General features: G+C 37.1%; 1 protein-coding gene across 1 annotated transcript in view; it reads left to right on the top strand.

Moving 5' to 3' along the window:
• LIX1 (limb and CNS expressed 1) overlaps positions 1-24,763 on the top strand; it is a 35,241-nt gene extending 10,478 nt beyond the window's left edge. Inside the window, exons 2-6 of the mRNA XM_007430065.4 lie at positions 958-1,121; positions 14,162-14,302; positions 19,653-19,748; positions 21,097-21,174; positions 22,760-24,763. Of these exons, the coding sequence (XP_007430127.1) occupies positions 958-1,121; positions 14,162-14,302; positions 19,653-19,748; positions 21,097-21,174; positions 22,760-23,044 (764 nt within the window). The 3' untranslated portion in view covers positions 23,045-24,763. The remainder of the gene's footprint in view (positions 1-957; positions 1,122-14,161; positions 14,303-19,652; positions 19,749-21,096; positions 21,175-22,759) is intronic.
• The last annotated feature ends 172 nt before the right edge of the window (positions 24,764-24,935 follow it).

Genomic DNA, 24,935 nt, shown 5'->3' with positions numbered 1-24,935 from the left:
GGAAGAAAGCATATGAATGTTAATTAAAACTCCACTCTAGCTTTGAGATGTTGCATGCAAATCTATAAGGGATGGATTTGCATAAGACAGTCAGACTGCTATTAGATCAGTCTATTACCCAAACAAGAGACAGGTGGAAACCATTCCTTCAACCCAAAAGATATTGGCTTCCCTCACTTACATTCCATGGGCAGGAGAAAGAGATGCAGAAATCTGAATCTTGATTTTAGTATAAAGAGATTTTGCATTTAATACACAGCAGTTGCTGGGATTGCTTCACAATAGCTTCATTAGCTGTTTTATAAGAAATCTACTAATCAGAATTTCTGGTATCGTTGAGTTTTTAATTCATCTTGCCAAGAGAAGTATAATAATCCCACAGAAAAAGTCAAGATTTGCTATCTCTAATTCCAGAGTGCAGGACATGGAATAATGGATTTAAGTGATAGGAAGGTGAAGGCAGATTCCAACTGAATGTTAGAAAAAATATTCCAAAAGTAAGAGCAGTGCAGCAATGGAACCAGTTCTCCAGAGAGTGGTGGCTGCCTTTCCCTGGATGTGTTCAAATGAAGGGTAGACAGCCATTATCTTTAAAACATCTGGATTCCTGCACTGAGCAGTAGGTTGTCTCAATGGCATAATTTGCTTCTTCCAATTCTGTGTTTCTATGAAATCCACAATATTGAAATAATTATTGGGGTTCTATTTTAACTAATTAAGCTTTCCTACTTTGAATGAAAAATGCCAATACGTATGATTATTTCAAATATGAATCATACTTACTTTATACTGGGGATACCTCCACATGTGAGACATAGACAACTGCTTCCTAACTAAGGTCTTGATCAGTTGAACAGCCGTGTAACTCTGTCTAAATGCTTTGCGTTTAGTATAGTGAATCAGGTATGTTTTAGGCAATGAATTGTGACTAAAACATTCACTCCTATATTTTGATAGTGAACGTTGTGGCAATGCTTCAGGAATTCTGGGAGAACAAGCAGAAACAGAAAGGTGTGTTTTCAAGTGAAGGCACTGTGATATACGAGTCACTAAACTTGCCTGGGCCTCCATTTGTAAGCTATGTCACCCTGCCTGGAGGAAGCTGTTTTGGTAATTTTCAGGTAAGAATATAAAAGGTAGAGCATTTAATGACAAAGTATAAAACATTGAAAAAATCTAGTATATCATTCTGATGAGAATGAATTTAGCTCATCAGAATTACATCAATATCATGAGAGCCAAAGACCAACATATCTGAAGGGCAACATGCTGAGAAAAAGGTCCAATGCCCTAGTGAAACCTATGTGGAATTTCTCTCCCATTGGAAGCCCAGACGTTCTCCCCAGCTGTTCCTCAAGGTCTCCCTATCTTCTGGAGCAAATGCTCAGGAGGCTTTAGGGGGTGGAAGAATCAGTGACTATCACTGCCTCCCCTGCCCTCTTTTGTCTGTGGGATTCCTCAGCTGGCTTAGAACCTCCTGGGGTTGGAGGATTCCTTTCATCTACAAAAGGTTCATTGAGACATCTAACAAAAATAACAACATATGGAGGCCAGTCGCTAGATAGCTTTTTCAAAAGGAATGTTGGCAGATAACATTCACCAAATGGATCCTTTAAATCCAAATATAATATTTGTCTCAATGTCATATAGCAGGCAGAAAACAAGGGGCAGCTTTCACCTTTTTATTCATTTCATGTAGACACTTGATGGGATCTGATTTAGGAAGATTCTTCTTAAAGTTCGAAGTTCATATTATCTAGAGTATCTCCCCCAAAGAATAAAGAGATGTTTTTGGAAATATTCCCTATTGATAAACTGCTGATGATATGTCTTCTTTATGCAAAAATAGGTTATACAAACGGCTTTCAAATGTTAGGAAAATCTCTAAGGTTAAAACCCTAAACATACTTGCTAGGGAGTACATTTTGCCAAGTATAATATGACTTGCTTTAAAGTACATTTGCACAGAATTGTCCTGTAAGTGAATTTAATGAAATGTTAATATATTTTGGAGTTGTGCCTAATTAGATAGGGTTTGTGGGGTTTTGTTTTGTTTTGCACTACCATTACTGTTTCAAGGTTGATAACAAATGCTAGAATATAATTACGCTTTAAATGTTTGATGTGTGTAAACTACATGCATAAATATATGTTATATTCAGTAGATTATAGTCTGAGTATAAGATATTTCAACTAGACTAAAAATAAAGGCCATTTTCCCCCCTCAAAAAACTGAAGGTAATTTGTAAAATAAATCTAAAGGAGTGACTCTTAAGTATACACGTAAGCTTTTTGGCACTGAGTGGAATCACACATCATAGTAAATCATAGCTGGTTTGCTTAGTGTTGTGTGAACATAACCAGTTGTGGCATAGTTAGTAAATGATAGTTAAATAAGCCATGGTTTAGCATGAGATGTGAATCAAACCATCTCCACAAACATTACTATATTTGAAAGCAAGAAAACACACTGGGTCCACTGTAGGGAGCAATGCCTTTCTTGGATAATTTCCAATTCTTTTTGCTTGACCTGAGTTCAGCCTGAATTACCTTGATTTATTGAGAACGTTTAAAGCAAGCTGTCTTTAAGTAATATCATTATTAAATCAGGTCAAGATCACAAAAGTTCAAGAGTTGTCAAAAGGCAAAAGAGTGAAGCAAATATGAGAGGAGTAATAGATATTCAAACATTATAGTTGTGATGGAATGTGAGGGTAACCTTGGAAGACAGGGGGGTGGGGGGTGGGGGGTGGGGAAGAGATGCTGCCCAGGGAATGATCAGATAAAAGAGAAAGGAGTCCGCAACAGAGTAATGGCCAGAAAAAGAAACTTAGAAAGGACCCACTCTAACTACTGAGGTGGTAAATAGGGAGGATGGGAGGTTTGTACTTTCAGACTTGCAAGACGCTGTTAATGTAGCCTTACAAGAAAGTAGAATTCGCTCATCTAGTCATGTTTCCTGTCTGGTTTACCTGGGAGGGCTGACAATAGTTTAAGTTTTCAGCTTTGGTCCCTCTGCATTCTCCCTCTTTACCCCAACCCTTTACCCCCCCCCCCCCATGCTGGAGCAGGTCATCAACAGTTCGAATATTATATAATTCTATATTGTTTATTTCCAAATGTAAAATGATATAAACAATACTGATAAAAATGTAATGTTCAAAAAATAGAAATCAAAAAGAGGCCTTGCTCTTTAAGAACATGTGTCTAAAAGAAATACACATTATAATAACAAATGAAAATTACTCTTCATTGTAAAGTGCGTTGTATTAAGAATTCCTCTACCTTGATGCCAACTGGATTGAATTACTTCTCTAAATTTGGAGTGTTTGTAGTGTTTTGGGCTACCAGGGATTTTCAGCTGAAAATGAGACAATGAGACAAAAATAATAGGAAGACCATCATTAATTTGCTTTAAAGCTTTTAATAAAAACTATGCAACTACTACCTGTTATGCCATCATCCCTATAATATTTCACTCTGCTTTGCCAACATTTGCAACTGTGTCAATAATCCTTCTATTAGTCTCGTCGCCTAAACAAATGTCTCCTAAATGCATTACAAAGAAGCTGATGATACACTTTGGATGCTGTTAGTTGACATGGAGCATCTGTTCTGTTTAATCTCAATTATTGATAGCTATGATTCATCACCGAGTCTAGCAGTGGAAGGCTTCTGAAAGGGTAATTAGACTGATTAGATAGGATGAACTGTATATCCTCTTTCGAGGGGGGGGGGGGCCTCTACTTTTTTTTAATAGATTAATTGTTTCAGGAAGAAAGTAAAGAAAAATGTTCTAATTGCAAAGGCCAATTTCCAAAAGACAGCAGCAATAACACTGATTAATGGGCTTGCTTTTAATGCAACCCAGTGCACAAGCCACCTTTCTCCTTTCCTATGTATGAAACACTCTCAACAATAACAGTGTGCTGGCAGAACATTCCACTGGCTTTCCAATTACAGAGTAAGAACTTGTAGGTATTCTTTCTGGGTGCCTCAGAACTACCTTGCCAAGTCTTTTGAAACATCTTCTAGTCCAGTGTTTCTCAACCTTGGCAACTTTAAGACCTGTGGATTTCAACTCCCAAAATTCCCCAGCTAGCCTTTGCCCTTGCTGGTTGGGGAATTCTGGGAATTGAAATCCACAGGTCTTAAAGTTGCCAAGGTTGAGAAGCACTGCTCTAGTCCATTGAGGTTAGCTGATAGGATATGGGATTTCAGCATTACATTTACCATCTTTTTTTTTCCCCCTGGTAATCAGCTAGAGGAAATAAAGCCTACTAGAGCACTCCAGTGGCTTCATTGTGAGTTTAGGAAGGATGAGAAATTTTATTCTTAATATTTATAGTTAAATTAGCTCATACCTCGGCTAGGGTGCTTTTTCTAATTAAATGTCAATATTGTAGTTAATGATTTTTTAAATGGAATCAATTAAAATATCTCTCATACATATTTGAACAGTAGCTCTGATGGCTCTGGGAATAATGTAATTGCCTGCCCTCCATGACTATGTAAAGTCCAAGAATACAAGAAGTTCAATGTATCCATATAATTCTTATTTTCTTGATGTCACTTATACCAGGCATTAGCAGAAAAAGCCACCCGTGAAAATGGTACTTCATTTTCCATTTACTCTAAAGGGGGGCAACCAGAGGCTTATCTGATAAGCTTTTGGCTCGCCTTTCACTGAACTCTGATGTCAACCTACTCATTGCTCTAGCAGATGGTTTTGCTTTTTTACCAATAGGAATGTCACTCACAAAGGTATTTACTTCTGGATAATGAAAAGGTTTAATTCATCTTTAATTTTAAATAAATAGATAAGGTTTAAATTTTCTTTTAACATTTAAGAGATAAAGAATTCTTGTAAAGCCATCATCAAAATTCAACCAATACTGACATTTACAGGTTCCTACATTATATCAGATTGTGAGCATATTTATTGGGTATTAAAAAAAGTATCTACTTTAGATTCATTCTAGATGTTTATGTATACGAAGTTACACACAAAAGGTTTCTACATGTTGTATCTAGCAGTAGTCAGTTAATGGAACCACTAGCCCCACCTCAAAGGTGATTTTATTGTTTTCTCAACCCAAGAATTATTAATTAAGTAACATGTATCCTGCTTAAATTACAGGAGTAACTCTAGGCATTTTACATGTTAGGATTAAAACAACCTTAGAAATAATAAAAATAGTACATAGCTATATATCAGGGAGGATAACCAATTCAAAACAATTATAATAATTGGGAATAAACTACAAGGGAGTAAATCATTACCCTCTACCCCACCCTGCTGGAAGTAGCTCTTTCAGCAGGGTTGAACCTTATGAACATTCACTAGGGCCAAGACCATATGAACCTCAGGGCAGGTGAAGCTATAGCGAAGGTGCCTTCTAGGTTCCACAAGATGACAATGTTTTACAGTTGGGACTTAGAGCATGCCAGCTGTTCCAGATCTTATTGGTCAGGCAGATCCCATGGGTAACCAATTCCTAAACCATGTAGGGCTTTATAGGTGGTAGCTAACACTTCAAATTGTTACCAGAATACCAATGTTAACCAGTGGAGCTTACAGAATAGAGATGTTACATGGGCAAAATAAAGAATGCTCATAACTGCTTATGCAACTGCATTCTGGACCAGTTGTAGCTTCTGAGTGGTAATCATGGGTAGCCCCATATATAAGGCATTGCAGTAGTTCAAGTAGGAGGTGATTAGACCAACAGTGACTGTGAGAAGGGCTCACAATCCAAACAAGAATGCAATTGGTTCACATGATGGATTTGTGCAAAGGCTACAGCTGCCACCTGCTCATTAAATAGGAGCTGAGTGCCCAGGAGGACACTCAGACTACTGCAAATTCTACTTGGGGAAGTGCAATCTCATCAAAAAATAAAATCTCTATGACTGGAAGGTCCTTGAAACCAAAGCTAATCAGTCTTGCTTTGGTTGAACTTCAGCCTGTTACTCCCCATCCAGACCCTTACATCCTCCTGGCACCAGAATCCACAGCATTCTTTTTCCAGACCAGGATTGAGATATAAAGCTGGGTATCATCCACATACCAATAATACCCAAATGATCATGCTAACAGATGATCTCATCCAGCAGTCTCATGTAGATGTTGAATAGAAGAGGGGAGATTGTTGAGACCTATGGGACCCCTCATAGTAAGGGCTTGGGCTAGATGCCTCTTCCAACCTACCAACCTAAACCGGAACCAGCACCAGGAAAAAAAAAAAAAAAGAGCTACAGCAATGGAGTGCTCCTCACTTCCAGCATCCAGAAACAATTCAGAAGGATACTATGACTGATGCTATTGAACACTGCCAAGAGGTCAAGCAGGACCAGAAAAATCACAGCACTCTTATCCTACTCCTACTAGAAGTCATCCACAAGCACGCTCAGTACCATCTTGGTGTTCTACCCAGACTAATGAGATTTTTTTTTCACCTGTTTTTCACATATTACTAAAAGTTCCCCTGTCACATTCTGTTTTTAATCCAACAATTCCACCCTCCACCCCACACACAACTTCATATTCTGTTTTTATCCAACAAAAAATGTTTTCATCACTTACAAGGTTTACCCACTTTCAGACAGATGGCACTAATGCTAGCTAATCATTAATGTTTTGTTGTAAGCTATAAGTGAAACTGTGACTGAGTAACATGAAAAGCCTATGTCTATATCTCACTGTTTTTTATCCATATCCATAAATGTGACACTGCTGCTGTGGAGCCACAGAACAGTGCAGGAAGAAATTCCTAGAAAATTGATCAAGAACTCTACTTTAGAGGTCCTTGGATAGGGGCCCAAATTTATTTCAACTGGATCCAAACTTAACAACATTTAGCTACAACAACAGCTGATAAGTGTAATCATGCATGCATTTAACTTCTGTATGAGCAGTAAACTATACATTAAGAAGGAAAACCTTTAGACATAAATAGGTCAGTGGAGGAATCAGTGTGCAAGAGGATCTCATGAATGAACAAGTAAGTAGTAAATATGATCTTACTTCAAAAAAATCAAACATCTTACTTCAAAATCAATTTGACATTATTTACAATTGTATAATATATTGATGGGAAAATTTGATTCAGAGCATATGCTGTAGTTGAGGTGCCACTGACTATAATGCAATCTGTTTCACATTTTAGCTGAAATATGATCGAGATAAATAATGTTCTAAGAGAAAGTTGAGCTCTTTATTTAGATGAATTAAAGGAAACCTGAATATAAGATCCAGAGTTCATATTACAACTAAGAAAATGAAAAGTAGCTGATAGTTAGGTCAATTTACATCTTAAGATGCATGGTTAAAGTTAGTCCAGCAAAAAAAATTAAAAAGCAACAAAAAAGCAAAAAAAAAATGTCTCTAGAAATTGTTAGATCTTTGCATGTTTGAAATAGAAAATTGCTAGGAAGAAGTGAAAGTAATACAACAGAGAAAAGGCCACATGTTTTAAGGGATTGAGCTAGGACTGTCATGTTGGCAAGCATTGTTTTAGATTTAGCACTATATGTTAGATTTTGCTTCTAATCCATGGAACTTTTTAAAAAAGTCTCAGGATTCAGCAAAGAAACATAATTGCAGGAAGTTTATTCTTTCGAAGTAGCAAAAGCATTTCAGTTATGCCACTGGAGAGCAAAATAACCCCTCAATAAGAATGGAAATAAACATTTTAGCAAGAGGATGAGGGAGGAAGTATTTATTAGAGGGAAACTAAAGATATTTAAGTGAAGTGCAGAAATCTCTTTTTGTTTATATGGATTCTATTCAGTTTCCTTCTGTATTTACAGAGAATTATAAAAATAGAATGAGAATAATATACAAAAATCGGACATGACTCGGAAACAGAGGTTGCCAATCTTGGGATTTTGAAAAAAATGTAGGAGTGACTTTCACCTGTGATCGATTTATACTACTACCATAAGGCTTGGTTTCCTGACATATAGGAGCATGGCACCCAAAAAGGCTTTTTGGTTATCTCGTCTAACTATGTGCTGACAGAATGCTTTGCGACATATTGATTTCTGAGAGGCCAATATTGTAGATTCATATTCTTCACAGATAGGTAGAAAACACTTTCAAGCACTTCAAGCACTGCAAAAGGAAATGGGGGTAGAATTGCCCCAGTGTTCACAGTGTGTTTCATGTGGTCTTTTAGATCCCAGCCAGACTGACAACGATTTACCAGCATCTGGCATGTTCCTTTAGTATATCCCGCTCTCCCAAAACGTGGGGAAGCATCTGCGAGGGTATCTATTGTTGATTGCATCTGCTATCCACTTGTTTTTACTAGGCACAACTTCAAAAGATCATGTGAAGAATAAATAACATGGAATATTTTCATGTTAATGTTTGTTTACCAGATAGCAAAAGTTGTATACAGTACAAGACTTCATCTGTATTAATGTAGAAGACTGATTCATGAAGCTTGTTAAACTTGCATTTAAACCCATAACAGCCAAATCAATCTAACTGTAGCTATCATAAGGGAGGGAAAAAGAGACACCACAAAATAGTGCCTTTACTGGCATGTGCTTAAGTGCTTCCTGCCATCATTTGGATTTAAGTTGATAACTCCTTCTATCATGGCCACCCACCTGCCTTCTCAACCTCCACCTTGGTCAGATTTCTTTCCATTAAAAAGAGAATTAAATTGTGCCTGTTCATTCAAACTTTGAAAGCAAGGATTGTGTTTTTAGTCTTGCTCAAATGACACTTGTTAAAATGTCTTTGCACTGAACAAGGATAAAAATGAAATGCAGACTCCTTGGATCACCCCAGAAGATTTAGCAATATGTAGAAGTTCATATATACCTAGTTGTATATTGATACCATATTTAAAAACAGAAAAGCTTCTCACCTCAGGAAAAAGAGACCAGTGCAGTTATTAAAGGAATGTAATCATTTAGCTACTGGGAACAAGATGCAAATGTATAAAACACAGAGCTTGCTCTGGTGGAGGATAACAAGAATTAATAGGTTAAAAAACAAAATGCAAAGATTCTACATGAACAACCTCAAGGCTATTTCTGTCAGATATACAACAGAGTAATTTTTTTATCCCACTTTATTTTAGTTCCTTCACATTTTTCTAAGCCTGCTCTTTTCAAGAAGTGCCTGGGTTTCATATTATTATATAGCACAATAGTTTATAATATTATGTATGTAAACTAGTTGTGTTCCTTCTTCTCACTCCAGTCCATTCATCTGAACATCCAAACTATTTAGCCCTGATTACCTAACCCTTTCCATCTTCTGAAGATTCATCCATAATTAGAGAAGGAAACAATGTTGAAGCAATGTTTAAACTAAGCACTTTTAATTCCTTAAAATACATTTCTGCAAAGCTCTGAGATATATAATAGATCTTATGCAGACAGACATTATTTACTTCTACACTAGTAAGAGCTTAATTTTATTTTCTCCAGTTTATTGTGATTTACAGAGATCTTTAATTCACTGGCCATGGAGAATCATCACCTAAAATACATGAACATATGGTTTTCATCTCCTTCATTGTAGCCTTAGGTAACTTCCTGAAACCACATCCTTGGCTCTTAGAAGGCATGCAATTGTGCCCCAGTCTCTGCCTTCTGTTTCCATCCAGTGATATTTTGTATAGCGTTCCTTTAATCTCCAGGCTACATACAAGTTGCTGTGAGGATTGCAATAAATAAGATCTTTCAATTACAGCCCCCAAACCACATATTCTTCAGTTTCATTTAAGTACAAGGACTTGGGGAACTGATTAGCTGTATCATATTCCCAAGTTGTCCCATCTTCGGTTTATGCCTCCTTGAGGTAATCTAAATGCATTCATATACCTGTGAAATATTTTAATAGATACAGCCAAATTTTCCAGTTTTACGTTCAATGAATCAAATAGCCATCAGAAAGCTCAGTTATGTGAGGAGGTGGAAAACAAGGGAGACCTCATCATAGTTCCATGGTACTTCTGCTATCTCTCTGAAAGTAACGCTGGACAAAGAAGAGTCCTGGCTTATTCTGAGCTTCCTGAAGAAGCACAGCTCAAAGAAGGATGCTGGGAAAGTGGAAAAGCATATGTTTCACATGCAAAATTACTGACTGTGATAGACCAATTATTTCCCCCAAGGTCACTTCCTATGGTTCTTAGGCAACTACATACATACCAGTGCAAGTGTCGTGGGTTGGACCCAATTTTTCTTCCCATGGAAGTGGTAAACAAATGCTGACATTTCTGCTTTCTCTTCTCATTACCATCTCTTCCATGCTTCCTTAATTATAAAGCACTTTTCTGACATCTCCCCATTTCTGTACACCCCAGTTAACATGGATCCTAATCTTCAAGGGAACATCTTATACATGTAGTGGTGGAGACACAGCCATAGACAGGGATAGAAAAGAGAGCAAGATCAACTTCCCTACACTCCCTTTTGTTAACAGAGGGATTTAGATCTATTATTTAATAGCAGTAGCCACAATGGCAACAAAAGCTTACAAGGAAGATCAGCATAGCTGATATGCAAACAGCTTATTCATGGAATAAGCAGACAGCTTTCCGTGCAGCAAATCTGCCTCTGTAATTTAGAATTCATTGATTGTATCTTCACCACCACACAAGCAGGTAAATGGGCACGGATTCCCTTCCCCCAAAAGTCAGTGTGAAAAACAACATTTTATCAGAAGATGCTTTACAATGAGAACAGACTGAAATAAAAGACAGGAGAACTAGGTCCTAAGATCACTTTTTGAATTTCTTGTTAGCCCAAATCAATTTCTAGCCATTCTGCTTATGAAATTATAAGTAGTTTTGCCTGGCTTTTAAGCAGCAACATGTTGACACACCTCCAATGGGCTATGTGAATTGCCATTAAAGATATTTTACATCCTTGTGGTTCCATCTCTCCTTTATCTTTGGAAGAGAAGGGAATTGTACTAAGAATGTTGGTATTTTGAGAGGAGTCTAGGTGCAAAGACTGAAATAGGGAGAATCGAGAATATCAGTTTAGAAAACAAGAGAAGTCTTTTTCCTTTATACAATGCTCATGAAAAAGCTGTAAAACAATAAACAAAAGTCTCAATTTTTCATTGGTTTATCTGGCCCATACTAGATACCTTTGGAAATAACTTTGAAGTTTCTCAGGATGAGGATTTAATAGCAATGCATGGATTCACCTGGATCTAGGCTGAAGTCCCACTTGAAATCATCTTATAAAACAAATGGAACTTAAATTCATTGGGACTACATTAAGTAGATTTCAATGTATCTGTATTACTCACTCTACAATACATTACAGACTAAGGCCGGACACATTATATTATGTGCAGCAGATTGTCCACAGGAGCCAATAGGAGGGAGGTCTTCTAAAAATCTGCAGATTCCCCAAAAAGGACTTCAAGTTGTTTCAGATTCAAAAGGGAATCACAAGGAAATGCATTTACTCTGCAGGAGCTTCTGTAATGGATTATCAATACAATTTGTTAGTGAGGATGGTGGTGGGAACCATTTAAAAGTTATGTAAGTCTTCTTTTAGGCTGAAAACACCCATATACCAAATTGCCTAACTCCCCAACCCTCTGCAAAGCCTACCCTCAGTTGTCTGGAGATTCTCACCCCTGCCTTACATGCTTGATTTCTGCACTCCAATTATACTGCCACTCCATTGTCCTGATTTAGAATTCTGTGTTCCTAATAATATTGAATATTGAAACTTCTTTCATAGGACTAATTGTAGTGTATCAGCTGTAAACAGCTTGGTGCACTACCATATTGCTAAGTTTGACTTCATCTAATATCTACAACAAGTGTTTGGTTTTTTTAGACCAATACCTCACTGCAAGGGAGACTAACACAGCATACAACATGTCCATTAATTAAAAGGGGTAGCCACCCCCTCATATTCACACTACTTTTTCATTCTTTTCACCAAAGAAGGTTGCCATACTTTTTTCTAACACTTCTGTAGAGCAATCTGTGGAAATACCTTTGCCCTCAGACAAAATTAAGGCTTGAGGTTTCCACAATTCTCATGAATTCCCAGAATGAAGAATACTGCTTATATGAGAGTGGGTATTAAGAAGGTCACAGGAGAAAACATGGGTAGAGGAACTAAACTGTAATGCTCAAACCACTTAAGCTTTTGTGTCTCCAATTATTTTCAAAAAGAGGTAAGAATTATTCTTGATGTGTAAATCTCCCAGCCTGCAAAGATTTGCTATTTTCTTTTAAATGTATGCAGCCTCTTTGATCTGATACTTTGCTGGTCTTACTTAAAATAAATAGTTTCTTTTATCTTGCCTTTTTACTGGGTTTAGCCTTTGCAAAGATGGTTTAAATCCAAATTGTTTGGATTGGTTTCTATTATAACGTTTATTATTAAAAGCATACAGCTCTGAATTTTGTCTAGGAATTTGAAAAAGTAAATATTCATATAACCCACAAGAGAAGGTTAAAACTAATAAAAGAAACTGGTGAACTACATTGATTTAGGCAACTCAAGAAAGTTATAAAAGATGTGTAAGGAAAAGTTCAGGTGTCTTCATACAGTAATTCTTGGTTGATTTTTTAAAGTACATTTCTAGTGAACTAGCTGGTAGAAAGTAAAATGGATTTTACTTTTCTTCTAAGGATTGTCTTTAAGGAAAAATACTAGCAATTATATCAACCATAGGCCAGTGCTACAAATATTTAATCACACTGCAGAATGAACAGACTTCACTGCATCAGGCGGTGTTGCAGTATCTGTTTCTCTACTAAACCAGATTTACTCTATGCAAAATTCAGCACTACAAGGTTTTGGCAATGGTGATGAACTTAGGCAGTATTAAAGAAAGCTTGGGCAAAACTTTAGAAAATGGAACTAAAAACAAATACTAGCCATTCTCTTTAAGTAGCTAGTTAACCATAGGCTCACTATGTAAATTGTGGAAATCATCGATAGTCAGGACTGACAAACTTTGTACAGCTACATCCTATTTAAAGTGTGTTAGCTGTTCCTGCTAGTCTTTTCCATGACTAAGGCAGGGAGCCAGAACTAAACCAAATCCCCTGAATTCTAGCTTAGCAGGGAACCAGCAGTGTGCTAGCACAGGCTGCTTGGATCGCACCCATTGGTTTCTTTGCCAATGGGCACCAGTAATCCAACTACTCCTGGGTCCATCTGCAGTTTCTTTACTGTGCTTTCCCAACCAGGAAATCAGCTTATACTTTTTGGAGTTATCCAAAGGAATAAGCTGAGTATGGATTCTTTCCCTGGCTTGTTTCAAGCAGAACAAAACAGAGTGCCTGATATTGACAACAGACTGAACACGCATGCATGTTTGTAGGGACAGGGTAAGAAACATCAGTGAGTAATTGCAAATTCATTTGCACAAGAGTGTTATGGTGCACATCACTTCATTGTTGAAGTGCACAGCCACTTCACTGGCTACAGATGTAAACAAGTCTCTAAGCTGTCTATATTTGATTGCTATATCTATTGATTGGAAGACGTAGCAGGAATAAATAGCATGCATTAATGTAGCCCTTGTTTTCTGCTAAGCCAGAATCCTGATGAATCCCGATTTGGCATGGCATACAGATGTGAATGCCGTGGTTACTGTTTGCCTGCCTCAATATATGGCCCATGAACTTCATTGCATTTCACCTTGAGTTTAAATATCCTGCATGAGGAGGAGAATGCTCACTTTATTCTCATCATGCACAGTTTTATAAATCTCATCTTCCCACCACCACTTAGTTATTTTTCTCTAAACTTCAAAGCCCCAAATCTTTTAGTCCTTCCACAGAAGGAAGGTGCTCCATCTCCTTGATTATTTTGGCTGCCTTTTTCAAATCTTTTGCAGCTGTATAAGTTGTTCTTTTTGAGATGGGTGAATGACCAAAGCTTTGGGGTATTATTGGAGTCTGTACAAAACAGGCAGTTCCACATGAATTACAAAGTAACGAAACAGTGCTTCTAACCCCAGAAGGAGTGAAAGCCACAACCATGTGAGAACATTCAGTTGATGATGACTCATCTCAGAAGAATGATTTTTTTTAAAGATTCCAGGTCATCAAATATACTTCTCTTTGGTGTTAAACACAGTTAGGACAATCTCATCTAAAGATGAGAAATATGCTGTCCCAGTTCTTACAAACGTTTATTTATATTTTAGTGTTCCCTAAGTAGGGCAGAAGCGCGACGAGATGCTGCAAAAGTGGCTCTTATCAATTCTCTGTTCAATGAGTTGCCTTGTCGCAAGATCACAAAGGAATTCATTATGGAGAGTGTCCAAGAAGCTGTTTCTTCCACCAGTGTAAGTATTAGCCATCATTTTGTGTGCTGTCTTCCTCTGTATTTATGACAGAATTACAAGCAGGAAGGAAATCATTCACATAACAGTATGCATGAGAGGGCCTTCATTGATAAGTTTCTGACACTATGATGAATGTCTCCCTTTTGACCCAAACACCCTTTCCCTCATGACATAACAAAGAAATCAAGGCCACACTTTAAAAGTTGGTAATCTGTGTTGTTTCTTAAGAGGAACATATGAGCTTATTTCAGCATGTTGTTGAGAAATAGAAGTTACAAGTACTGACATTGCATACGCCAGGGATGAGGATTTGTTTTTTTTTTAATGAGAGCTGCACTTTAGGCTTTAAAACTATTCAGTCTCCAAGAGAAATGGGGGGATGGTGATGACATGGTGATGTAAATGGAATGTGAACATTTCTGTTTGGTTGTGTTGAGCAAGTTAAGGGGGAAATGGATGTTGAGACTTAAGGCACTTGTTTCATACTGTATTTTCACTAAATGTACACCACCAATTACATTTTGCTTCTGACTTATGGTGATGAGATATAGGGTGACAAAATGGAAGGTGAATTGTATGGGGATAAAAAGTAAAATGGGCACCAGGCCCTGAACAAGAATATTGGCTGATTGATTGATTGTTTTGATTTGATTTGATTTGATTTTTAAGGCCACCCAACTCCGAAAAGATTTAGATTGGGAGACATGTTGTACATAATTTCCACATTTTACTGGACCTAACAGCCCACTCATGTTGTGTAGAGCACTCACTAGATATAGAACTCAAGAAGTTGACAGATCTGATCTGAGTCACATCAGTGCCTTGATTATCCAGTTTCAATACAAAAAAAAGTAGAACATTGTATATAGTCCAGGCATGAACCTGAACTAGAAACATTGCTTCACCCATCGTTAGGATATTGATGCAATGAAAGAAAAAAAATGTACACTCAACAGTCATTCATGCACACTTAGTGTATCAATTAAGCTTAGTGTTATTAAGATAAATGATTAAAAATGTCTAGTTATATCCTGCCATTTCCTCAGAGAATATATACTCTGACACATTTGTTATAATAAAAAAGAAACAACTAGAAAAGACACATGAAACCATTAACAACATCTTCAAAGGAATAAAATTCACCAGAGAAGAAGAAAACAACAACACACTACCCTTCCTGGATATCCTCATCAGCAGAGGAAACAACAGGAAATTAGAAACCCACGTTTATCAGAAGACAACCCACACCAATCAGTACTCCACTACCAAAGCAACAACCCGACCTCCCACAAGAGGAGCTGTGTAAGAATGTTATTCAAGCTAGCTCAAACGCATTGCAGCAACCCAGAACAGCAGAAAAAGGAAAAAGACCACCTATGCAACATCTTCCAACAAAATGGATACCCATGTAACTTTATCAAAAAGTGCCTGACCACTCAACCTACTACAACACAACCCACACAAGCCATGAAAAGGATCACACTGCCATACATCAGAAACATCTCGGAAACCACCAACAGATTATTACAACCATATGGCATCTCTGTACCACACAAACCAACAAAATCACTCCAAAATATCCTAAGTAAACCAAAAGACCCAGTTGCCCAAGAAGAAAAAACAGGAGTCATCTACAACATACAGTGTAAGGACTGTAACAAACACTACATAGGACAAACAGGCAGAAGACTAGCAGAACGCATCCATGAGCACCAACTAGCAGTCAGAAGACATGATGAAAATTCCTTAATTGCACAACACATGGACAGACTCAACCACAGTTTTAACTCAGAAACTGTCAGCATTTTAGACCAAGCCAAATCCAAATATGCAAGAGAATTGGCTGGTGTGGGTCTTCCAGCCTGTGTGGCCGTGTTCTGGAAGTTTTGTTTCCTAACGTTTCGCCAGCATCTGTGGCCGGCATCTTCAGAGAGCAGGAGCACAGACAGGAGCAGCCCGGAAGACCCACACCACCCATCGTATTCCGGCCGTGAAAGCCTTCGACAATACATGCAAGAGAATTCTTGGAAACCTGGTATTCAGATAGGGAAGCAATTAACAGACACATAGAGATTATCAGCATCTACATACTATTCAAAAGAGACTAAAGATCAGAAGATCGCCTCACCAGCAGTCAATCTCCAGCAATCATCACCCAGATAAGCAAAGGTCACACCAGGCACACAATCAAGCAGTCAACAGATGCTAATCAAGGAACGATCAGAGGAGCAAACCAGAACCCCCACCCCCACCAGCACTGGCAAAGCAGGCCACAGCAGATAAATAGAGAGCAAACCTCTTCCCATTTTAGCACTGAAGATGTTATCTGGCCAGGTAATGAAATGTTTGCAAGAAAAGAACCAAGCTCAGAGAACCCCAAGGACTCCACAGAATATATACTTTCTTGAAATCAATTATAAAATATAAGGAAAGTCAGTAATGGTCCCAAGGCTAAAACAGAAGTATAAAGTATCTGAGCCCTTTGATTCACTTTCCTGTATTTCTGTTTCAGTCCTTTATTCTTTATTATTTAACTGCCTCTGGCAAGGAAATAAGTTGGCAGGAGTTTTTGTGAAACAGAATCAGATGTTAACATCTGCATTTGAGGTTACCTCTATATTTTTCACGTGTCGGTTTACAATTACTGTATGTTGTCATCAGCTACTGTGTTCTATCATGGAAGTTTCTGCATTTACTAATAGATACAATTTTTAATAAACATTATGCTTATCTTGAACAGGCAATGTATATGTAAAGTTCCCTACTTATATATTACCATAGATATAAAAATCAAGTAAATGCAAGGTATAATATAGGGAATTTTAAATATTATTAAAAACTAAATGCATTCATTCCCTTGAAATAAGAGTATGAACAGTTCTAAATTAATGTTTTATATAAAACCCCATTAGAAACCCCTATAAGGTTTTCTATATGCCAGCCAAGGGTTCCAGTTTTTTAATGCTGCATATATAAACATTAGAAGAGAAATATATAATTTTGGTTTTTGATGTTCCAAATGTTTCTAAGGGACAATTAACTCTGTATATATGGAAACCCTATACATATAACAAGAGTAGGCGATCTGAGGCCCCAGAATGCCTTATCATAGCCCCAGAGACCCCTGGCCAGAATTGCCAAATCTTAGAAGCATGGTGTCCTGCCGTTAGGAGATTGGGCAAACTCTAAAATGGAGGGAGGCAGGCAGGCAGGCAGGCAGGCAGGCAGGCAGGCAGGATCTTCCTCTTAAAAAGAAAAAAAATCAGAGAAAGCAGAAGATCTCACCCACTTTGCATTACCTTTCCACCCCCTGCAGCCCCCATCCCAATAAATATTTAGTGCAATTCAAGTGCAACATAAAAAAGAGTTGCCCGTTCTGGTTATATATTCAATAGGCACACTTGGTTCCTGCCTCTTTCTTGTGATTGACAAGTAAAATAATCTAAAGGACAGTGGATGAAGTCATCTCCTCTCCATCCCCATCATCATGATGGAAGTATATCTAATGAGTTGGGAGTTGATGGATAAAGATAATCTTACTGGAGCCATGTTATACCTTACAGTTATTAGTAGTAGGAACAGAAAACTATTTCAGTAAAAGCATGTGGCTAATCTAATCAATAATGCAGCAAAATTTATAGAAAGAAAAGAAATATGCTGACCTCTGGTGAATATATTACTTCAGTCTCCAGAAAAATTAATGAAATATTCCCATCTTTGCAGAAGGAACAGTTGATAAGAAGGGAACAGGAGTGTTGGAATTACTTGGAAAGAGGTGCCCTCTAATAAAATAAACTTGACACTGTTGCTCCTTTACTGAACATTTTGCTTATGTGACTCTGGGTAGATGGAGAAGGTGTTTAAAGTTATGGTGGATTTATAAAGTAGAGGACATCTGCAAGTGAAAGAAAGCTTTTTTCCCCCCAAACCTCTTTACAAGTCCTGAAAAAGGCTTTTAAGAATCCCATTCCATTTTTGAGAACAATACTATACATTTGGGGAAACTGAGCCATGATTCATTTACATGCAATTTTTCAAAGAAAGTTCATTCAATGCAATATGTATTTTTTTCAACGGAAATTTTCTAAGGCAAAAGCTTAAAATCCCAGAGTTCTAGGCAGTTGTCCTCAGGGATATTTAAAAGCCAGCATAAATATTGTAGCAGTAGTGTGCTAATGTTCTTGCATTTCCAAAGCTATAAATCTGCTCACGGTTCCAGTGCAGAAACTGTTTTGTGGACAATGCTCTGTTCAGTTTTGCACAGCTTTTCCAGAATATTAAAGATGATTAAAAAGAAAAGGAAAAAAAAGTCAGCAAATATTTCATCTTCAGATGGTTCCCCCAAAATGGAAAACAATATCACTGGGTATAAAGCTTTGATTCAAGCAGCCGCTTTCTCCCCTTGGATGCGGCTCTATGATACTAAGATGTATTGACCCATGGAAGAGACTACAAGATAACTGTGCTCTCATGATTTAAGAGGCAGACTCTGAGTGGGAGATTCTTTGACTGTTCAACCCTTCTGTGTTGAATTTGACATATACTAAACTCCACAAGTCCACTGATAACAATCATTTTGAGTCGAATTTTAACCCCTCAAAAAAGGGGAGGGAGAATGAGAAAGGCAGAGAGAAAGCAAAAAAAAGTTCTACCAAGTGGTCTCCCTTCCACCAACAGGCAGCTGTCTCATGCCAGGCACGTGTGTGCAAGAAAGGGAAAGAGAGAAATGCATATGATGAACACACACCATTCCTCATCTAGCCCCTCTTCCGGGACAAGAGTCAAGATGGAGGTTGTGAATACACACCCACCCACCCCTTTTTTTACATGTGAAAAGGGTTGTGCTTCCAATGTGTTGTCCCAGCCTCCATCTTGACTTTTTTGACCCCACCTGCCAACACCTCTGATCTGTTTCATTATTATTCTGTGAGCTACTTTAAGAATTCCAATCAGTAAGTTGCATGTATTAAGTAATCGAGTAATAGCTAGATAAATTGGCCTTGGGGACACCAAGCAGATTCTCTCATTTATGGAAAATGTTTGCTTAAAAATCTGCTGCTGTCCGGCAGAAACTGAAAATCAGATCCACCACAGCTGGCTTATATCAGAACATATCTACTAACAGCACAAAAACTCTTTTTTAAAATACCAAAGGAAGATGTGGAAAATTCCAAGAAAGTACACTTAGTTAAGGCTTAAAATAGTTTTGATAAATGTGTAAGTTTTATGTCACTGCTTTTATTGGAAAAGATTCATACATATATGAGGTGTAAAGACTGAATACATTTTTTCTCTGCTTAAAAATGAGCTTTCATGATTCAGTTTTATTTTATCTCTTTTTCCTTTAAAGGGTACTTTAAATGATGCAGATGATCCCAGCACAAGTATTGGAGCATATCACTATATGCTAGAATCAAACATGGGAAAAACAATGCTAGAATTTCAGGTATGTGCTGTGGCCTTTATGTGATCCAGGCTGCCCAGAATTTTAAAGATATACAAGCATATTTTTTCTGAAGTCATTGGAAAACCACTTCCTACTAAGTGTTCAGGAAGCAGCCTTAATTTTTCCAATTACAGATACGGCTTCCTTTAAAGTTATGTTGTGGTTGTTCTTGTTGCTGTTTCCTTCTTCTCTGACCTTTCACCTTACTGTTCAGCATAAAGGATAAAGTGGCATTTGAAGTGTTTCATTTCAGCACCGTAGAAAATGAACTTTCATCAATAACTGAGATCTGTGGTTATATACACACCCATACTGATATTTTTTCTGGTATTTTTTTTTGAAGAAAAAGTCTGCAAATTGACATTTCTCTCCTTGTACACTGCTTTCCATTTTGGAGTCCAACTGGAAAAAGTCGCATTTTAGTTACCCCTGCCTGACATGATTTTAATATGCATTGGAAAAACTAAGCAATCCAAATTGTTATGTTTGACTTTCCATGCTCCCAGAGTGGACCACTGAAAATATTTCCTTTCGTGTAAGGTCCGTTTCAGTCCAATTCCAACATTCAGGCTGCTGCCACAATCGCTTCAGGGCTTTCTTTATTTTTTCAACTGCCATTGCACCAAAGTAACAGGGGAAGCATGTTTATTTATGTAATAATTGATTGTAGTAAATGTTTCCACGGTAATCTAAGAAAAGCTTGATTTTTATTATTAATGCTAAAATCAGAGGTGCTTCATAATTTTGTATAAAATAGAATAAAACAGATTATCAATAATAAATTAACTAAAGATGTATGTAAATCTTAAAAATGGTGTCAGGTGTCAATTTAGAATCTCCATTGATTAGTTATTGCCTTTTTTTAAAGGAAAAAAAGGCAAGACAGTATATTTAAAAGGTGTAGCATCCCAAAAGTAAGCCCTATTTCTTTCCATGGATGCACTTCCGATAAATATGTATAATATTGCAACATTAATGGAAAAAAAGTTTGATGCTTGCTATGATTTATTACTAAAGCAATTTTTAGAAGTAGAGGTTTAGAGGTAAACCAGCTCTTGTAAAAGTGGAGAAATAACCGTCAGGCTTAGTTCTACTGCTCTAGACCAAAATGTATAACAGTATTTGTATGGTGTTTTGCAGAAAAACGGTAGTTTTGAATCTAATCCACTATGTACACACCAAATCCCACATTATTTTCAGGAAAAAAATATGTGCCTTAAAGCAATCCAGTAACTAGTTGTTAATAAAAATCTATACATTTTCTAAACTTGGTTGGAATTCAGATTCTAGTCCTGGGCTTCTGAATGCATCCTCCTTGTTTCTCTCCCCCGTTCCCCACCCCCCATAGGAGCTTATGATCGTGTTTCAGCTTCTTCACTGGAATGGAAGCCTTAAAGCTCTGCGTGAAACTAAGTGTTCTCGGCAAGTAAGTAGCCTTCTGAAAGGGAGCACTAATGGTCAGTCGCTCCCAACAGTTGTTTTAGAAAACTCTACTTGAAGTTCTACTGTGTAATATGCGGCTTCTTTTCTATAAGTCATTTATTGTGGTTGGTCTGGTTCAACCAACCTTAGCAATTTTCAAGTCCCATTGCTAGAAAATGTTTAGGTTTAAGTTTACCTCTTTCCAACTGAGATTCCATCATTTGTAATCAATGTTCAGCCTAAGACATCAGAGCATGAACTGGGTAGCACAGCGCAGGACAGCAAACAATGAAAATACAATACGGAGGCATAGACCTCCCAAGAAAAATGTTCTAAAAACATATAATCAGAAATTGTGGACAAGAGTTGGGATGGAACGAATGGGATCTACATATATAAACTATGTAAAACATATATACATAACACCAAACATTTAAAAAAATTAAATAAACATGAGAAATCTCTGATTTCAATAATGGATAGTTCTGGTTTATGTTGATAGTAAACAGAATTCTTTTCAGTAAGCAAAATTCATTTCATATTAAGCATATACTAAGAAATATCTCAGACAATTCAGTAAACGTGTGTGTGTGTGTGTGTGTGTGTGTATACATATATATATATATATATATATATATATATAATTACTGTAAGTAATTATTACATTACTTAACAATCACAGCTAGCCTCAGTTTATGCTGATGGTAAAGTGGTAAAGAGGAACCCTCTCAAGGAGAGCCTGGATTCTAATAGTAAATAGATAAAAGATTGAAATGTTAGTTCTGTAGGTTACAAGATCCCATTTTTAAAGAACCATGACAGCCCTTATCATCACAAGCTTGCATACCATCCAGTGATGCACTTTTTGATACATATCCAAAAAGCAAAATGGAAGACAGTGATCTGGTAGGTGAACAAATGAGTGTGGAAATATGAAGGCAATAATATAAAGGGCTTTAAAAAATTTTCAAGTACAATTTCTAATTTTATGACACTAGAGAGTAATGCAGTCCTTCCCATTGTGCACTAACCCTAAGACTTCTGGGTGTGCCTTTGAGTCAGTGTTGACTCCTGGTGACTATAGGGACTGCTGCCTTGTAGAGGGTAAAGAAGATGAGCTTGACAGGTGAGGAAGCACATTCAGACTTGCAAGATTCTGTTACTATAGCCAATCTTAATAAAAATAGTTTTAGCCCTATGTGGATTCTCTTTCTTGGACTGGTCTATCCCACAGGGCTGACATCCTTGCAGTATTCTTGACAATATTTCTGGAAGTAGTTTGCCATTGCCTTATTCCTAGGGCTGTGAGAAAGTGACTGGCCCAAAATGACCCAGCTACCTTCGTGCCTAAGGCAGGACTAGAACTCCATGTCTCCCAGGTTCTAGCCTGGTGCCTTTAATCATTACACCAAACTGGCTCTTACCCTTTTACTTGCCCACATTAAAGCTCCTACCCAGCTAGGACTGCAGTTCATGTCATGTTTCTTTGGTGGGATAAGTTACCTGGTTCTCCAATATCTATATTTTAGAATGTATTTAATTTGCTATATTGATTGCTAACTCTTTCTTCTGGGGTGGGTGTGTCTTAGGAAGTGATTTCCTACTATTCCCAATATAATTTAGATGAACGGATGAGAAGTCATATGGCACTGGACTGGCTTATGAAAGAGCAAGAAACTCCAGGCATTATATCACAAGAGCTACAAGTGGCACTTAGAGAGCTTGAAGAAGCAAGGAAAGCCGGGCAAGAGCTGCGGTTTTACAAAGAAAAAAAAGAAATCCTTGGCCTAGCACTGAGTCAGCTGTATAGTGATTCTGCAGCCACCTCTTCAAATGATGATCATATGAGCCTAGCCCTCAGCGGCTATCACTAACATGCATTTGAGAGATGGGGTTATCATAAGCTTCGTCAACAGCAAGTAACTGTTTACCTTACCTAGCGTATTGTGTAATGTACTAAGCTGAAAGTCTCAGATTTCTTCCTTGATGAGAAGAATGTATTCCAGGTAGGTAAGGACTCCTTGTATATTAAACTAAAGGTCCCAGGAAGCAAGAAAGGACATAATGCTTCAGTTTATGCTTCTTTCATTGGTTGGGCAATGCCTAAAACTGCCATGATACAATCTCAGAATGGACCAAGAGACTTTTTAGAATCTCTCTTTAAATAATAATAGCATTTAGGCTTCTAACTTCTTTAAGAAGAAGCATAGTTAGTTAAGTATTGTTGACCAGACCTTTTAGTGTATTGAATTAATTCATCTGGGAGATGTATGGGAAAGAAGTGAAATATCCTTGCAGTATGGAGGGGAAAAACCCACCTGTAAGTTTACTAGTCTTTTTTAAAAGAGAACTATAAAGTTTTCATATTAAGAATAGTGAAATTTTCTCAAAAAAATCAGTGTGATAATTATAAAACATACTTAGCTGTAGCAAATCTGTATAAATACATTTCTTTTTACACAAGAAAGGAAAAAAACCTCAGGTGAAAGAAGCCAACTTCAGTCTCATTTACTAATTAGGCAAATAACATGTCAGACTTGTTGCCTCTGAATAGGGAATCAAATGATTGCATTGTTTTGCTAGTCTATATTGCTTTCCTCTGCAAATCAGAAAAAGAAAGCAATATTTTTGAACAGTAATTGAAATAACTACACATCTTGTTCAAAGTTCCAATACTAAAACAGGCTGTATAGATACTTAGCAGGAGAAACACTGACTGTTACATCAACACAATGCCCAATCAATGTTGGAAGAATCATAATAATAGTCAAGTGTATGGCTACCAGATCTGGACTGCAAAAAAAATCAGATTAGGATTGATTCCTTAAAGCAGATACATCCTTTTTCAGGGTTGCACAGAAGTCTGGAAAAGATGGATTGCTTTGATGAATAGCAGAGTGGTGCTGTCCTCATGCAAGGACTGAAACACTTTGGAATCATTTTTCAAGTGTGCTCAGCTTTACTAACTGTCACCACAATAAAAAGCCAAATATATTTTGGGATTGAAAATGATAATTTAGAATTATTCAGCACAGTTCCTGTAACAGTATTTTCTATTTAATTTCACATGAAATAATGACATCTTAACAACTGAATTTTTGGTCTGCTTTCAAAATTTCCTAACTTAAGACCCTCAACCAAAATTGTTCAAAGCTGCTAATATTTCATTCATCATGGATTTCTAATTTAGCAGTAATCTTGGCTGGTTAGCTCTTTACCTCTCCAGTATCACAATATATTGTTTATCAACCATAGTCCAGACAATCCAGTTTGACTGAAGTTTCCACTGTTGTTATCTATAATGCAAAAGAGTCATGTGTGTTATTATATTACTGTGAATAACTCTGTATTCACATATAGCCAGAAAATGGCATATTATACAAAGTAAATCAGGTGCTTTTTAGCATTCATCTACGGTTGTCATCTCTGTGCTTCAACAAATTGTTTTAGTATTAAAATAAGATCCATTGCCTATACAGAATTGCAAGAATGGGTATATGAAGGAACCATAATATTAAAAATGGCTATGTGTATTTCATTAATGTATTCTGTTTGATCATCCTCATATGTAGAATTTGGATAGTAAAATAAAGTGTTCTGAAACCTTCTCAGAAAAAAAAAAGCATATTATGAATGTTCTGCATCTATGTATAAACATAGAGACTTACTGTGATAGCTAATTTCTCTGGGGCATAAAAACATCGTAAGGCTTCTTTCATTCCATGGTTTGTTTTACACTTGAAACCTAAACTTGTAATGACACAT

The sequence above is a fragment of the Python bivittatus genome, unplaced genomic scaffold (assembly GCF_059951505.1).
Source record: "Python bivittatus isolate LINGU-HERP-01145 unplaced genomic scaffold, Pbiv_v1 ctg000850_np1212, whole genome shotgun sequence".
Lineage (NCBI taxonomy): Eukaryota > Metazoa > Chordata > Lepidosauria > Squamata > Pythonidae > Python > Python bivittatus.
Note: the sequence above shows the minus strand (reverse complement) of the source record. Positions and strands in the feature narration are given on the sequence as shown.